This window comes from Callithrix jacchus, chromosome 14, assembly GCF_049354715.1.
Source record: "Callithrix jacchus isolate 240 chromosome 14, calJac240_pri, whole genome shotgun sequence".
Taxonomy (NCBI): domain Eukaryota; kingdom Metazoa; phylum Chordata; class Mammalia; order Primates; family Cebidae; genus Callithrix; species Callithrix jacchus.
Genome location: NC_133515.1, coordinates 42,810,712 through 42,827,223, shown reverse-complemented (window position 1 = coordinate 42,827,223; position 16,512 = coordinate 42,810,712). Strand labels below are relative to the sequence as shown.

The 16,512-nt window shown below is 48.9% G+C and overlaps 1 protein-coding gene across 5 annotated transcripts; it reads left to right on the top strand.

Annotated features, from left to right (window-relative positions):
* Positions 1 to 7: 7 nt before the first annotated feature.
* Positions 8 to 11,274, top strand: NAGK (N-acetylglucosamine kinase). Of its 5 annotated transcripts, none has more exons than XM_008980529.4 (10): positions 8 to 64; positions 2,694 to 2,778; positions 2,933 to 3,031; positions 3,860 to 4,001; positions 4,785 to 4,895; positions 5,599 to 5,711; positions 7,604 to 7,691; positions 8,644 to 8,741; positions 9,896 to 9,974; positions 10,950 to 11,274. In XM_008980529.4, exons 3-10 carry the CDS (start codon positions 2,972 to 2,974, stop codon positions 11,138 to 11,140), a joined length of 882 nt encoding a protein of 293 aa, XP_008978777.1. In that variant the 5' UTR covers positions 8 to 64; positions 2,694 to 2,778; positions 2,933 to 2,971; the 3' UTR covers positions 11,141 to 11,274. The 5 variants fall into 5 exon arrangements, with proteins under 5 accessions (XP_008978777.1, XP_008978779.1, XP_017819735.1 ...); XM_008980531.4 differs by lacking the exon at positions 8 to 64 and adding an exon at positions 535 to 585; XM_002807533.5 differs by lacking the exon at positions 8 to 64 and adding an exon at positions 826 to 941.
* The last annotated feature ends 5,238 nt before the right edge of the window (positions 11,275 to 16,512 follow it).

Genomic DNA, 16,512 nt, shown 5'->3' with positions numbered 1-16,512 from the left:
CAGGCCCAGAACTGCCCAGAGGAGACAGAGGAGGCCCTCAGGATCCACAGCTCTTCCTGACCTGGCCAGTATTTGCACCCCTGGGGATCCCCTTCCCTTACCCGACACAATGCAAGGACGTGGAGCGGGGTGGGGGCTGAAAGGCAATAAAAAACTTGTAAAGCCGTTATCTGCTAGTTCTCCCAGTAGGCTACGTCCCTGCAATTATCCTCCACAAGAACTAAACTGGGTGGGTGAAGGCTCCCTCCTCAGGGGTGCCGAGACCGCGTCCAGGGCTTGTCCCCGTTTCAGTCCCAGTCCCGTGCATTCACACGAGCGCAGGACAACAATTCTCCGCGGGTGTTCGTGTGTGACCGTGTGATTCGCCTTCGCCTGGCAGATGTCGGGTTGAACATTACAGTAATTTCTGTAACAGGCCCACGGGCGCAGGTCCCCGAGCCCACAGATTCACTGGGGTCTGGCCGAAAGTGCGTCACAACCTACGTGACCCAAAAACAGTGCGCACGCGCAGCGCGACGCAACGTGGGGCCGTCCGCAAATTCCGGGCGCTAAGGGGAGACAAGGCAGTGACGACCTTGTCTAACGGTCCGTCCGCCCCAGATACCCCTCTTTGGTTGCACCGTTTGAGATGAGGGTACATCTCTGGAAGCAGGATCCAAGAAAAAGGGAGGGGGCCGCGGCGGACCGCTGTCGGTCGGCCGGAAGGCGACGTCCGCCCAAAGCCAGCCTGAGGGAATGCAGGGATTCACGGGTCCTACCGGCGCCCCGCCCCGCGCATGCTCGCGCACTGAGAGTCAGCTGGCTGCGCAGGCGGTCACGGGACGCGGGGCGGTGCCCAGCCAGCTGGAGGGAGGGAAGCGTTAGGTCGGGAGGGAAGCGAACTGCTGGACCAGCGGCGACGGTAGCTGCAGCATGGCCGCGATCTATGGGGGTGTGGAGGGGTGAGTGCTGCCCGGCGGAGGGAGCCTGGGCCCGAGGGCGGGAAGGGAAGCCGTAACCAGGCTGGCAAGCTGCTGGCCTCGCGCCTCGGCTTCCGGGCACTTTGGGCTGCGGGGCCTTGCGAAGAAGAGGTGTGTGCACGCGCAGGGGCGCCGTGGCGCGCGCGGCCGTATGCCTTGTGGGGACTCTGCGTGTGCCACGGCCACACCCGGGTGGGGGATCCTTTGTGTTTCATGGCGGAACCACGCCCCTTTCTCCCATGAAAGACCCACTCCGCTGTCTTCAGTTGGAGAAGCAGCTCCTTTTCCCTATTCCTGAGTTCGGACGGAGTTTTGCAGAACAGGTGTCAGGTGTGAAATTGTTGAGCCGGGCAGGGTGGGGAGTGGGAGTGGGGAGAAGCGGGACAAAGATCTTGGCTGGAGGTTATCCGGGAGCTGGAGCAGCTGCGAGCCAGAGTGCTAGGTTGTCTTGATGTCTGAAAACCGCTCCATTCCTGTTGGCGTTCCATGCTGCTTACACTACATTGCATTTTTCTGCTCCGATGCTTGTTTACTGAACTTTTTGTAATAGCTCTGTCATTGGGTATGATTATGGACAAGATATTTGCCCTTTCTGGGCTTCAGTTAGCATATGTTCAATGTGAGGATAGGGATAAATAGGATCACTGTGCCCTGCTAGTGGCAACATTCTGTGAATCCGTGTGTGTCAAATCAGGGAATAATGGGGGTGGCTGTCCTCTCCGCCAGGGCACTGTACTTTCGAATCTGTGATTGGTTTCACTTCTCTGTAGCCACACGCCACTGCTGACCCACAGACCACGAAGTCTTTTTACATGAATTGTTAGGAATGATCTTTCCCATCCTTTATCTGTAGCACTTAAAAACAGTATAGGAGTCTGCATTCATTCTTGTTATAGTCATGTGTAAGATATGACCCGTTTCTTCCAGTTCGTCAAGATATTCTTTTAGATGTTTAATCTGCCACCTCATGTATTAACTACCCCCTTGAAATTTCATGTCTCTTTGAGTTTGATGAGCAATCTTCAGTGTCCTTTTCTGCCATTCCTAAAACTAATAATCTATAAAGAAACATATATCCCACCACCACAGACCTCCCTGTAAACTACTGTCGCTCCCGGTAATCAACATTTGAAGGTTTAGTTGCTTAAGTATGTATAAACTCACCCTGCCGTCTGGTCAGCTTTTCTCCCAAAGTTGTCTTGAAGACCTTGGCAGCTGTAGCTTGAAAGCCTTTAGCTGTTGTGACGGGAAGCAGAGATATACCATTTTCCTTAGGAGTGTTTGCTGAGTATTGCCTGTGCTAGCTCTGAGAGGATGAGTGATTGGGAGCATGACCCAGTGGAGCTTGAAGTCGGGTGGACACAAAGTCATTAAACACACTTCATACAGAGGAGTCTTTAATAACTTTGGGGGGACTATCAAGGTGTAACTAATGGAGACTTAACTAATTTGTGGGGGTGGGCCACACCTCAGAAAAGGTTTCAAGGACTAGGTGAAGTGTAAGTAGAGTCTTGCAGGATAAGGAGGACATCTCCAAGGCAAGAGGAGTGAGAATTATGTTTCAGTTAAAGAGCACACAAACACTGGACCACAGAGGTGGGTTTGGGAGCGGTGATTGAGTTTGTTGAAGCTGTCTCCTCCATCACACTAGGCTCTGCCAGTGTGGACAGCACAAGCTTAGCTCTGTTGATGGGTTTTTCCAAGCAAGACTGAGTGCCCTCTTGTGTTCTGTAGGGGAGGCACACGGTCCAAGGTCCTTTTAGTCTCAGAGGATGGGAAGATCCTGGCAGAAGCAGATGGACTGAGCACAAACCACTGGGTAAAAACCACACCGAGGGGACCAGAGGGCTTGGTTCTGATTTTATTCTCTGTAATTCCTGTTGAGGTGGTGGCTGGGGCTCATAGAGCAGCCTGTAGGGGCAACACAGCTTCTGCAAGCCTTTGTAACTCCTCCTTCCCTTGATTGGGGCCAGCTGATCGGGACAGACAAGTGTGTGGAGAGGATCAATGAGATGGTCAACAGGGCCAAACGGAAAGCAGGGCTGGATCCTCTGGTACCTCTTCGAAGCCTGGTGAGTCTGGGGTGGAGCCTGGGATTCAGCCATCAGTGACCCTGAGACAGGTTGCATGTTTGGATTAGATGATTTTGACAACTGTAGAGGGAAAGACCTCCAAGACTTAGTCCCTGCGGTCAAAACTGTCGTAATGTCACCTGTGTCATGGCTTTGCTTGCCACCTACAAACTACAAGTGTGTTGGAAGAGCTCAGGGCTTTGGAGAGCTGCTGAGACCTTGGTTTGAATCCCGGCTTTGCTGCTCATTATCTGTGTAACACTGTAGGTTACTTATCTTCTCTAAGCCTCAGTTTCCTCATTTGGAAAATATGGATAGTAGCTACCTCAGAGTTGTTGGGAAAGTCAAATGACATGATAGCAGAGTGGTTAGTATAGAGCCCGACCCATAAGCACTAATTAAATGTTAGCTGTTATTACTCCTGGCTCAGATCTTTCTCCCAAGCTGTGGTAGCTCCAGCTACTCCCTGAACATGCGCATGAGCTGTTCAGCAGACAGAGGCCACCCCATGCACACCAAACCAGGCTAACCTCTCCATCTCCTCTCACCTTGTCCCACTGCCTGATCTTTCTGTTAAGAGCACTAACTCTCCCAAGCTCCAAAACTGACATTTTTGAATCCCCTTTTCTGTCTATCCCCAGTCCAGGTTGTTCTTGCAACCACCGCCTTCTGAGGGGTCATTGTGTGGGGTGAAAGGAGGACTGGGGCTGGGTGAGCAGGGTATGGCTGGATGCGGAGAACAGGAATCAGGCATCAGGATGGGGAGGCGCTTGAGAAAAGAGCTGGGGCTGGGCTTCTGGACACTGGCTCACCTCCCACATGGCCTAGGGCCTATCTCTGAGCGGTGGGGAGCAGGAGGACGCAGTGAGAATCCTGATCGAGGAGCTGAGGGACCGATTTCCCTACCTGAGCGAAAGCTACTTAATCACCACTGATGCCGCCGGCTCCATCGCCACAGCTACACCGGATGGTGAGGAAGTGGAGGGAGGGGTGAGATTGAGAACTGGTTTTTTTGGGAAAGTCCCCTAGCTATAGCTGACAAAACTTGTTCTGCAGATATCCAGAAGGCAGCCTCTCCTACATTCCCCTCGACTCCTTTCAGTATCCTAAGTCTCTGCCAGAGCAAGGACCAGTCAGCAGGAGGGAAAGCAAGAAAGGTCTCTTAATGGGAATCCGAGTAGAGTCAAACAGAACTCCCCTGTGGATGAGGAAGCCCCTGGGGGTGGTGTGATGAGGAAGGCTGTCAGTGCTGAGGAGGAAGTGGGGTGGCCCTGTGAGAGTGCTGGTGTCATGGGATTGGCGTTTGAATCCCAGTTCCTGGTTTGCCAGCTATACTATCTTGGTGAAGTTCTAAAACTCTGAGTTTCAATGTCCTTATCTATAAATAGAGGTAGTTGTATTCTAAGGTGGTTTCAGGTATGAGTGAATATCACTGTGAGAACAGGGTCTAGCACCATCCCAGTAAAGCAGGCAGAGTTACTGGAAGGCTGGCTGGGCAAGGAGCCACCTTCCCTCTGAGAGGTGCAGGCTTGTGTTTCTCTTTGTCCCCCAAGACAGGGGCATTATGGGATTGGAGTTTTTCTGAGACCCAGGCCCTGACCCTCAGGCAGGAAACTAGCTGGGCTCAGTTTTCTCCTCTACAGCTGGGTGGTGATTCCTTGCCTGGGGCTGGTTTCTGTCCTGTCTCCACAGTTGCAAGCTGTTGCTCTGTGCCAGGCCTTGGCCACACTGAGCCTCCATTTCCTTTCCCCAGGTGGAATTGTGCTCATCTCTGGAACAGGCTCCAACTGCAGGCTCATCAACCCTGATGGCTCTGAGAGTGGCTGCGGCGGCTGGGGCCATATGATGGGTGATGAGGGTTCAGGTGAGCTCACTGACCAGCCCAGCTCCAGGTCCTGGATCTGCCCCTTCCTTCATTCCCCATCTTTCTCTCTCTACCCTTGACTCTGAGCCTTTGGGGCTTCCTGGAGACAGCTTCTGAACCTAGCCCATTCCACGTGCAGGGTGACTGAGATCATAGAGGTGCAAATGCTGGACTAGCTGCTGACCCTGCTCTCCAGCAGTGACTTGCACCCAGGACTCAGATTCATCCCTCAGCACAGGGGCCTGTCTGTGTTGGCTTGGAGTCCTTAGGGAGAAGTTGAAACTGAGAGTAAGGCCATAGATGCCAGGAGCTGCCATACCAGTCTGCTAGGGGGAAAGAGGTTTAGAAGCCGTTGCCACCATCACCTCTCTATAGGTAGCATGTGTATATTTTCATAGGGACCCTTGAGGTCCAGTTCATGGCAGTGACTCCAGTGCTGTTTGTGACAACAGACTGACCTTGTCTTATCTTTGGGTAGGAGCTGATAGCCTCACCTATTCTGTCTTGCCCTCCAATTTTCCCTTATCTTGGTCGGTCAGATACAGTTTGATTAGAAATGCACCACTCCCCCAACAACCCCCGCTGGGAATCAGAAAACCTGATTTGTATAAAACTCAAGATCACTAACCTGTCTGGATCTGAGTTTCCTTCCTCGTGAGCTCAAGGTGACTGCTCCCATCTTAGCCCTCTCTGCTTCCTGCAGCCTACTGGATCGCACACCAAGCAGTGAAAATAGTGTTTGACTCCATCGACAACCTAGAGGCGGCTCCTCATGATATCGGCTATGTCAAACAGGCCATGTTCAACTATTTCCAGGTACTCCTCCTGCTCCCAGTAAACACTCACACCTGGGGAAGGGCAGTGAAACACTCCAAGTAAGAGTGGATGCAGGGGGTGCCTGGGTGGGCTGGCAGGAAATAGGATGAGTTGTGGATAAGGACAGGGTTCACAGTGATGTGGGCAGTGCATTCTAGGAGGGTGTCAGTCATGAGGAAGGGGTGGTTTAGGGACAAGTGATTAGCCAGACTTCATTCCTGGGCAGCTAGAACCTACTGGGAGGTGAAAACAATGGCATTCTAGGCTAGAATGAAAAGTGCAGGTCAGGGGCAGAGATAGCAGGTAGAGTATGATGGACGCCCTGGGACATGAGCTCTTCTGGTCTGTTTGGGTCAAGAACCCCTGAAGAGGTGGACAGGAAGAGCTCGGGGGGAGATGCATCATCCTCCCCAGGGCGTTGGGGATTGGCTATTCTTATCTGTGCTGTGTTCATTTGCAGTAAATTAGGAAGCACCTGCCTTTAGCGGAACCAGAGGTAAAAGGCAGAAGAGAAGGTGAAAGGAAGAGGACAAGGCCAATCAGTTTATTTGATGGTTACCTGTAAGGCCAGTTAGTCTTTCTGTCCAGCCATATAGGTGGACTGGGGCTGGGGCCAGGATGAGGACCAAGGAAGGGAAATAGAGATGATGGAAAGTAGGGCCTGGATTCTCAGAGCTGAGGAGCCCTGGCTAGGCCAAGGTGAGGAATAGGGAGGGACCAGGAAGAGAAATTGCTGGATGAGCAGGTGTTATAGGAAATGCATTTAGAAACTATTAAGCTATCCCGACTCAACCAATTGGTTCCAAACTCCACTGATATGTCACTCCTCCCTCTCTATCCTTTAGTCATTCTTACAGGGTTGTGACAAAGATCAAATGAGATAGTATATACCATTGCTGAGTACATTGCTGTAGGTACTCAAGTTTTACCACCCACCCACTCAGACAGTTACTTAAAATATATTCTGGGGGCCGGGCATGGTGGCTCACGCCTATAATCCCAACACTTTGAGAGGCCAAGGCTGGTGGATCACTTGAGGTCAGGAGTTCAAGAGCAGCCTGGCCAACATGGTGAAACGCCATCTCTATTAAAAATACAAAAATTAGCCAGGCGTGATGGCAGGCACCTAGAATCCCAGCTACTCGGAGGCTGAGGCAGAAGAATGGCTCGAAGCCAAGAGGCAGAGGTTGCAGTGAGCTGAGATTGCAGCATTGTACTCCAGCCTGGGTGACAGAGCGAGACTGTCTCATTAAAAAAAAAAAAATGTATTCTGGAGAACCACTGGTTCCTCAGGACCTTAGAGGTGTTAAAGGTGTGTAAGTTTGTTGGAATTGGAAAGACCTACCTTCTGTGGTCAAGTAAGTTTTGGGAGAAACAAATTGATTTCTTGATTGCAGAACTTCTCAGAGCCTTTAATTTGCTAATGTGCATTATGACTCCCCATGGGAGAGTTTCAATATGCAGTATTCCTTAGATTCCTTTGACCAAAGAATTTTTTTCAAGAAAACCCCAACCCAGCTACTCAGCAGGCTGACATGGGAGGATTGCTTAAGGCCAGCCTAGGCAACAGCAAGACCTTATCTCTAAAAAGAAAAAAAAAAATTACAAAAAAAGAGCAGTTAAGAAACTGTAGAAAACACTTCGGTGAAAACTATAGAAAACACTGTTCTCTGTGCTGCCTTAAAACTAACCTGTAAAATAATGAAATCCATGTTGGGGAAAATAAAGAACTTTTCTCAAATGAGAAATCTCAAATCTTTGTATTTTGGTGTTTAAAAAAATTATTCTAGCATTTCCAACAGTAGAGACATTAGGAAGGCAAACTGTGGTGGACGGATTGGGATTTTCTTTTGCTTCTGGTGACTCTCTCGTCCCCTTTCTCCATCTCTCAGGTGCCAGATCGGCTAGGAGTACTCACCCACCTGTATAGGGACTTTGATAAATGCAGATTTGCTGGGTTTTGCCGGAAAATTGCAGAAGGTACTGGAGGTGGGGTGGGTTTTATCTGGCTTTGTTCTCCAAAGACATCCTCAGTTGGGGGATGGAGTGGGGTTCAGACAGGACTGAACAACAAATTTCCTCTCACTAAGTGACCTCAGTTCTCCGCCATCACTGACCTTGGTGGTCGTGGGCCTCGGGTTGGAGGCAGAAGGGCACATGGGTTGTGCTGAATTTTGTATTACCTGTGTTTTTCTCTGTAATAGCTATCATGGTTTGTGTAGGCGGTATGCCTGTTTATGAAACAGTGGTCATTTGGACACATCTGTAACTTTTTTCCCCTAGCCAATTATGCTCAAAGAACTAGGGGATTTTAGGGAGGTTGGGCATATTTTGTTGGGTGTCAGGGGATGCTGAACAGAGGGCTTATATGTCTGTATATTGCTCTTTCTCTATGTAAGGCCCATAGTGCCTTAATTTGGGTTCACTGCAGCCTCAGGGCATTCTAGGGCTCTCTTAGATCCTGCTGGACTGAGTCCCTTCTGGAAGAGAGCCAGGAACAGGCTAACCAACAGCAGACTGTTGGAAGTGGGTGGAAGGCACTGACAGGAGTATCAGCCAGCTGTTCAGCTAGGGTCCTGGGTACCCAGGGCTGACACCCTCATAGGAACAGACTTAAAATAATTCATTGTGAGCTGGATACACACCAGGTGCCAGGACACTCCTTTAGTGGCAGCTGCCCTCCCTTCCTGAGTTGGGGACCTGAGTGAGCACCTCCATACAGGGCACCTCTCCACAGAGGGGGGTAGCTGGTGTGTGTGTCAGTGGAGACTTGCTTCTGCACCTGCTACGAGGTGGGCATCCATCCTGCAGTAGACTCCTGCTAGCTTAGGGTGCTTCCATGGTGGCTCCCTTGCAATAGAGAGAGAATAGCTTAGGACTGGCAGCTCCCTCGTTTCTCACCAGTTCCCTTCTTCCATCCTCCCTACTCCAGGTGCTCAGCAGGGAGACCCCCTTTCCCGCTATATCTTCAGGAAGGCTGGGGAGATGCTGGGCAGACACGTTGTAGCAGTGTTGCCTGAGATTGACCCGGTGAGTTGAAGTGTGAGTGAACGTGGGGAGCTGCTGGGCCAGGGGTGGTACTTTCCCACTGGGGGTGGGACTATCCCATCAAACCCTATGTAAGTTGGATACTATTTTAAATGAACTTAGGGTCTGAGAAACATTCTACAGAATGTTGATAACAAAAAAGTTCTTTGGTCAAGTGCCCCCCTCTGTAATTGGCCTGTAACCTATATTTATATATAGTAAATTGGTTTAATGTGCATGTGTGCGTGTGTCCCCTTTCTTTTTCTTTTTTTTTTTCTTTTTATTTATTTTTTTTGAGACAGGCTATTGCTCTGTTGCCCAGGCTGGAGTGCAGCGGTGCAATCTCGGCTCACTGCAACCTCCGCCTCCTGGGTTCAAGCGATTTTCCTGCCTCAGCTTCCTGAGGTGATGGGACTACAGGTGCCTGCCACCACACCCAGCTAATTTTGTATTTTTAATAGAGATGGAGTTTCACCATGTTGATCAGGCTGGTCTCGAACTCCTGACCTTGTAATCCACCTGCCTCAGCCTCCCAAAGTGCTGGGATTACAGGTCTGAGCCACAGCATCCAGCTTCTTTTTCTTTTTTTGAGACACAGTCTTACTCTGTCAGCCAGGCTGGAGTGCCGTGATGTAATCTCTGCTCACTGCAGCCTCTGCCTCCCATTCCACCTCCCAGGTTGAAGCGATTCTCATGCCTCAGCCTCCCCAGTAGCTGGGATTATAGGCACGCATCACCATGCCCTGCTAATTTTTGTATTTTTAGTAGAGACAGGGTTTTGCCATGTTGGCCAGGTAGCTTTCGAACTCCTGACAAGTGATCCACTCACCTCGGCCTCCCAAAATGCTGGGATTAAAGGCATAAGCCACCATGCCTGGCCTCTCGCCTTTCTTTCAGTCATGTTTCTGTTCATTTTCCTCACTTTTCTCTTTCCTTCCTCTCTGTTGTTGCTTAACTCTTTTTTCCTTCCTCTTCTCTCCTTGGCCTTTATGAGTCTCTCGTATTTTCCTCCCTTTTTTCCTTTCCTGAGTCTATCTTCTGTTTTCTGGCTTGAAGGAGAGTAACTGGGATAGGGTGGGTTGGTCATAGAAAATTCCTGCCTTCAGCACTGGAGAGGCTAGATTGGCCCCTGTATCCATTTTCTGCTCTCCACCTAGGTTTTGTTCCAGGGCGAGATTGGCCTCCCAATCCTGTGCGTGGGCTCTGTGTGGAAGAGTTGGGAGCTGCTGAAGGAAGGTGAGCCTGGGGGGAGGTGGGAAGGGTAAGGGCAGGGGATGGGGCTGGAGAGGAGGTGGCCTAGGAAAGCTTCTTGCCCCAGAGAGAACCTCCTCCCTGGACCCTGAGGTCTAGACTTGCCACTGATGCCCCAACCTCACTCTGCCATTGGGCCCTTTAATAATGTCCTATCCACCCTCCTTGAACTCTTGAAAAGATGTTGTATTCCAAATGATTTATTGACTAGTACCCACTTTTTTTTTTTTTTTGAGACAAAGTCTTACTCTGTTGCCCAGGCTGGAATGCAGTGGTACAATCTCGGCTCACCACAACCTCTGTCTCCCAGGTTCAAGCAATTCTCCTGCCTCAGCCTCCTGAGTAGCTGGGACTACAGGTGCATACCACCATGCCCAGCTAATTTTTGTATTTTTAGCAGAGACGGGGTTTCACATGTTGGCCAGGTTGGTCTTGGACTCCTGACTTTCTGATCTGCCTGCCTTGGCCTCCCAAAGTGTTGGGATTACAGGCGTGAGCCACCACACCCAGTCTAGTAGCCACTGTTAAAAAGTTAATTAAAAACAGATCTAACTTGAAATCAGAGCACTGACTGGCGTGGGATAACCTGTGGTGACATCCCTAGTCAGCATAATCCTATCCAGAAGAAAAGAGGCCTGCCTTCTTAGCCCTGGCAGCCTTATGCTAGGCAGCTGGACGGTTTCCCCTGGACATTCTGAAGTAGCACAAGGACTCCCATTGCTACCATGGAGTTCCTGGCATTGGGTCCTCTGGAGCTGAGAGGAGGCCAGGCCCCCTGTGCTGCTGGCTCCAATACACAAGTACCCAGTGCACCCTGTGTGCCAGGGATTTGGCATGTGGGCCCCTCCAGCACCTCTACAAGAGTACCTCAGGGTCTGGGCATCCTTGTCTCTCTTCCTTCCTTTTCCCATACAGGTTGCTGGTCTCCTCTTACCTCTGTCCTTCTGTTCTTCCCTCCAGGTTTTCTTTCGGCGCTGACCCAGGGCAGAGAGATCCAGGCTCAGAACTACTTCTCTAGCTTCACCCTGATGAAGCTGAAGTACTCCTCCGCTCTGGGTGGGGCCAGCCTAGGGGCCAGGCACGTCGGGCACCACCTCCCCATGGACTACAGTGTCAATGCCATTGCCTTCTATTCCTACACATTTTCCTAGGGGCCTGGTCCCAGCTCCACCCACTCCAAGCTCAGTAGACACTGGGTCTGGAAGGAAGGAGTCCTTTTGCTTCCTTTTTCCTTTTTACAAAAACACACATGGAAGAAAATAAATGCACTTTATCCACTCCCCAATTGGACTGTGTTGTCCAACACACGTGCTGTGTACATCCTCAGTGCACCTCCCAGCAGATATCCCAGAAGGCTCAGGGTGGGTTTAGTCCAAGGTTTAAAGCCCTGCTCCCAGATGTGATCTACATCCACTCAGCATGCACTTGGGCAGATAATTTATCTGTTATACCCTTCCCCCCACATTACCACACATACACACTGTGTGGCTTTCACTTAACCTGTGACCTGTTTTCTCCTGTCGTGTCAAATGGGTAATGATCCCTGTGTGACAATCACCAGAACCAAGTGTCTACCATGCAGACCATCACAGGGAGTATCTTAGGCATATCACACCCCTCATGGTACTCCATAAGGGCCAGTGTACAATTCTAGACTAGAAGCATCCTTACCTCACTGGATTTAGTAACTGCAGGTAAGCAGGACATTTTGCCAGTTTTTCATATGAATGAGTTCTTGAAAGGTTACGAGGATTGCTGAGATCCAAGAAGACCAACTAGGCACCACTCACCTATTCCTGGCTACCACCAGCCTGGCTCTGCTTACAGCAAGACACTTGGTTTGTAGTTTGGCCCGGGGAATGAGGGGCATCAGTGAAAAGCAGACAAGATTCCTGTCCTCCAGATACCATAGTGCCACTGTGAAGACAAGCCTGAAGCTTCGTTCCACTGCCTGTGCTGCTTGGTGAAGACTGAAGACGACAGTCTTGATCCACAATAGCTGCCTCTCCAGCTGTTTTATGAGGAGGCATGGATCATGTCCTGCACATCCGTTCTCCAACTTACAGACATCAGTCATTGTAGAGTTTGTTTTAAAATCAGGTTTCTGTCTTCTCCCCTCCCCTGCCCTATGGTATCTGATGATAATAGGTTAAGGAGGGATGGGAAATTTTTATTTCTATTATACTAAACAGCTTGAGTAATTTCTGCTGCAGAGGTCCAGCATCTGCACTTGGAGTTCTTTGCTACAGCTGCTAAGTTCTGATTAGGCCCTCTAAGGCATCTTGAATACTACCTTGTCGCTCAAGTCAGGTGACACTGTTCTTTCACAGTGTAGCATTCATGTAGAACAGAAAGATAGTAGCTCTCCTTCCATCAGCGCTAGCTCAATGGTGCAAGCTAGAGTTTTGAGCAATAAGAACTCCAGCCAGGTCCCTTCTGAAAGAACAGCCAGCCATCTTCCCATCCACCTATGACCAAATCACTGTGGTCTAGCACTCAGGAAGTCTCCAGTCCAGCTCCTGGTAAAAAGCTTGCAGGGAGAACAAGGACACAGCAGAGCTATCTTTGCTATATCCCACAGTCCTGATAATGTTGGGTTATGAGGGCCAGGCTCGGTGGCTCACGCCTGTAATCCCAGCACTTTGGGAGGCCGAGGTGGGTGGATCACGAGGTCAGGAGATCGAGACCATCCTAGTCAACATGGTGAAACCCCGTCTCTACTAAAAATACAAAAAATTAGCTGGGCATGCCTGGGCACTACAGGTGGCGCATGCCTGTAGTCCCAACTACTCAGGAGGCTGAGGGAGGAGAATTGCCTGAACCCAGGAGGCGGAGGTTGTGGTGAGCCGAGATCGCGCCATTGCACTCCAGCCTGGGTAACGAGCGAAACTCCGTCTCAAAAAATAATAATGTTGGATTATGAATGAGTAGTGAGCTTTGGAGATTTTTTTAAATATACTCTCGGGATGAAGATCAAACAGTATTTTGGTGAAGAGAGTTTGTAACTAATACCTACTTTTGTTCTTCAGAAGATGGCTATCACTTTTCCTTAGCATTGTCTAGACTATAATTCCAACTGGACAGCGGAGGTATTAGTGGAGGAGCACATGTTGACTTTTTTGGTCTCAGAATATAACTGTTGAAAAAAGGCAGTATGAAAGTGCATAGGTCAGATGTGTTCCTAGTTCCTGTCATGTTTAGATTTGATGAGGTCGCTTCCTCCCCAGTTATTAAGCATTAAGTTATTACACAGCTTGTAGTGCAGAAAATCGTTAAGTTAATTTAATCTAACCTTTGACACGGAGTCTTGCTCTCTTTCCCAGGCTGGAGTGTGGTGGTGTGATCTCGGCTCACTGCAACCTCTACCTTCCCAGCTACTTGGGAGGCAAAGGCAGGAGGTTCAAGTGACTCTCCTACCTCTGCCTCCCAAGTAGCTGGAATTACAGGCATGCACCACCACACCTGCTAATTTTTTTTTTTTTTTTGTAGTTTTTTAGTAGAAAGGTTTCGCCGTGTTGACCAGGCTGATCTCGAACTCCTTACCTCAAGTGATGCACCCGCCTCAGCCTCCCAAAGTGCTGGGATTACAGGCAGTGTCCCTCAACAGGCTATCAGGAGCAATTCAGGGAATTCTGCATTTCCAAGGCATTAGAGATGTATACATTTGTCTCATATAAGTCAGTTACAGCCTGTGAGGAGACAAGAGAGCCTGGAATAAGCACTGGAATGAGGCTAGCACTGCCTTGTCTCCCTGTGTCATCTCAGGGATAGTGCAGTCTCATCTGTCTCATTCATTCAGCAAACTACTGAATGTCTTGTAGGTGTCATGAGTACTCCAAGCATTAAAAATAAGTAGACCAGGCTGGGCATGGTGGTTCATGCCTGTAATCCCAGCACTTTGGGAGGCCAAGGTGGGTGGATCGCTTGAGGTCAGGAGTTCAAGATCAGCCTGACCAACATGGTGAAACCTGTCTGTACTAAACATAACAAAAATTAGCTGGGCATGGTGGCAGGTGTCTGTAATCCTAGCTACTTGGGAAGCTGTGACAGGAGAATTGCTTGAAACCAGGAGGCAGAGTTTGCAGTGAGCCAAGATTGCACCACTGTACTCCAGCCTGGGTGACAGAGCCAGACTCTGTCTCAAAAAAAAAAAAAAAAAAGAATATACCAACCACCTCTTCAAGGAAGTTGCATTCTAATAAACCCTATATACACAAAAACACATACAACTATAGTATTTTAAAACACCATAAATAGGCAATTCAGCTCGGAATACCCCAGCCCTGCTGCTTCCATTTTTAGGAAGGAAGCAAAGAAATGATAGGCCTCAGAGCAAGACCAGCCCTGGGCTGGTCCCATATAGTTTTCACCATATCATGAAGCCCTTCAAGAAATCATTGGGAGATTGGAGCGAGGTTTAAGTTGAAATAATTAGGCATCCCCAAACCATAATCACAACAGCAGGGACTGTAGCTGCCTGGTCACCCCTGTAACCCCTGTGCCTAAAACAGTGCTTGACACGCAGCAGGCTGTGAAACTTGTTCAACAGCTGAAAGGCAGAAGTGGAATACTTGTTTCTAGGTAGGAGTCAGTTTTGCCCAGAAACAGGAAAACAAATGCCTAGTTTCCCTTCTAGCCCAAAGATCTCACTGCCTCTTTGTTCAAAGCTGTACAAATCATTGCCACTATTGGCTACTGTATATTAAGTGCCTATTATGTGCCAGGCAGTATTTTAAAATTCTGTCATTATAGTTCCAGGAAAGAGGTATTACACCTTTACAAATAAAGAGGTTATTTGTAAATAAAGTTCAGGCCAATGGCACCAAGTCGTGAAGGTGGGACTCACTCAGGTCTGACACTTCCAAGCCCATGTTTTACTACTTTGTAATCCTATTTGAAAGGAAAACTGAAACTCAGATTATGACCCATCCTGAGACAAAAAGTTTCACTCATATACACCACACATACCCCCTACCACCCCACAGAATGATGGCACAGTGACCTAACCTCTGGCAGAAGGGTACCACTGCCAACAAATACACTATTCTCAACAGCTGCCATTTGGTTTGTATAACAAATTGTTTACAAAGTAACTGTTTTCCATTTTTGATATTTTATGAAAATTACTTTCTTCAGTTTTAAAGCCCTGTCCTTCCCCCCAATAAGGATTAATAAGTACCAAATAATTATTCAGGAAAAAAAACAAAAGCAAAAACAGCTTTTAAACACTTGTGAAACGGGTAAGCGTCCAAAGTCAAGACCTTCTGGGCCCAGTGGAGGTGCTGGCTGCCCGGGACACCAACAGCACTTCACCATCCACAACGTCCTGAAGGGCTGAGCAGCCCGGCACAGACCCTGGGGGCTTCCTGTTCCACAAGCTCCACGCCCTTTTTCCTCTTCATCTTTGCTATTGGGTCCCCCTCCAAATCTGCCCAACAAAGGCAGCAAGATCTTTAATACCTGTGCAGCTTTGTAAATGAGACAGGATACTGTATTTAGAAAGCTGAGGGGCCCAGCGCAGTGGCCCAGACAAAATCTCCCTCTGTTGCCCAGGCTGGAGTTCAGTGGAGCAGTCTCAGCTCACTGCAGCCTCCACCTCCTGGGTTTAAGCAATTCTCCTGCCTCAGCCTCTCAAGTAGCTGGGATTTCAGGCACACAACACCACACCTGGCTAATGTTTGTATTTTTAGTAGAGATGGGGTTTCACCAGGTTTGCCAGGCTGTTCTTGAACTGCTGACCTGGTGATCTGCCCACCTTGGCCTCCCAAAGTTCTGGGATTACAGGCTCGAGCCACCATGCCTGAGGCACATGTTGTATATCATAAAACTCACCCATTTCAAGTGTACAATTCAGTGATTTTAGTAACTTTCCTCAGTAGCCATAATCATAACTCATTTTTGGAACATTTTTATCCATCCCAATAAGATCCTTGGTCTTTTACATTTAATCCTGTTCTCACCCCCAGCTTTAGGCAACCACCAATCTACTTTCTCTATATATAAATCTGCCTTGTTTGGACACTTCAAATCAATGGAATCATACAATATGTGGTCTCGTGTCTGGTTTGTTTTTTGTTTGTTTTTGTTTTTGTTTTTGTTTTAGAGGAGTCTTGTTCAGCAGCCCAGGTTGGAGTGCAATGGCACAACCTAGGCTCACTGCAACCACCATCTCCCAGGTTCAAGCAATTCTCCCATCTCAGCCTCCCAAGTATCTGGGATTACAGAATTACAGACACCTATCATCATGCCTAGCTAATTTTTATATTTTAGTAGAGACAGGGTTTCACCATGTTGGCCAGGCTGGTCTTGAACTCCTGACCTCAGATGATCCACCCACCCAGCCTCCCAAAGTGCTAGGATTAGAGGAGTGAGTCACTGAGCCCGGCTGTGTCTGGCTTTTTTATTAGCTAATGTTTTTGAGGTTCATCCATGACATATAACGTCTTGGTAGTTTGTTCCTTTTATTTGCTGAGTAGAATTCCATTGATGAATATACCACATTTTAACAGCAGAGAGCCTTTTA

What these genes read in the sequence shown, in the direction of transcription:
- NAGK (XM_002807533.5), top strand. Translation starts at nt 913, where the DNA reads ATGGCCGCGATCTATGGGGGTGTGGAGGG. An exon ending in ATCTATGGGGGTGTGGAGGG is followed by an intron (nt 942 to 2,693) that starts GTGAGTGCTGCC and finishes TGTGTTCTGTAG; the next exon opens with GGGAGGCACACGGTCCAAGG. An exon ending in GATGGGTGATGAGGGTTCAG is followed by an intron (nt 4,896 to 5,598) that starts GTGAGCTCACTG and finishes TGCTTCCTGCAG; the next exon opens with CCTACTGGATCGCACACCAA.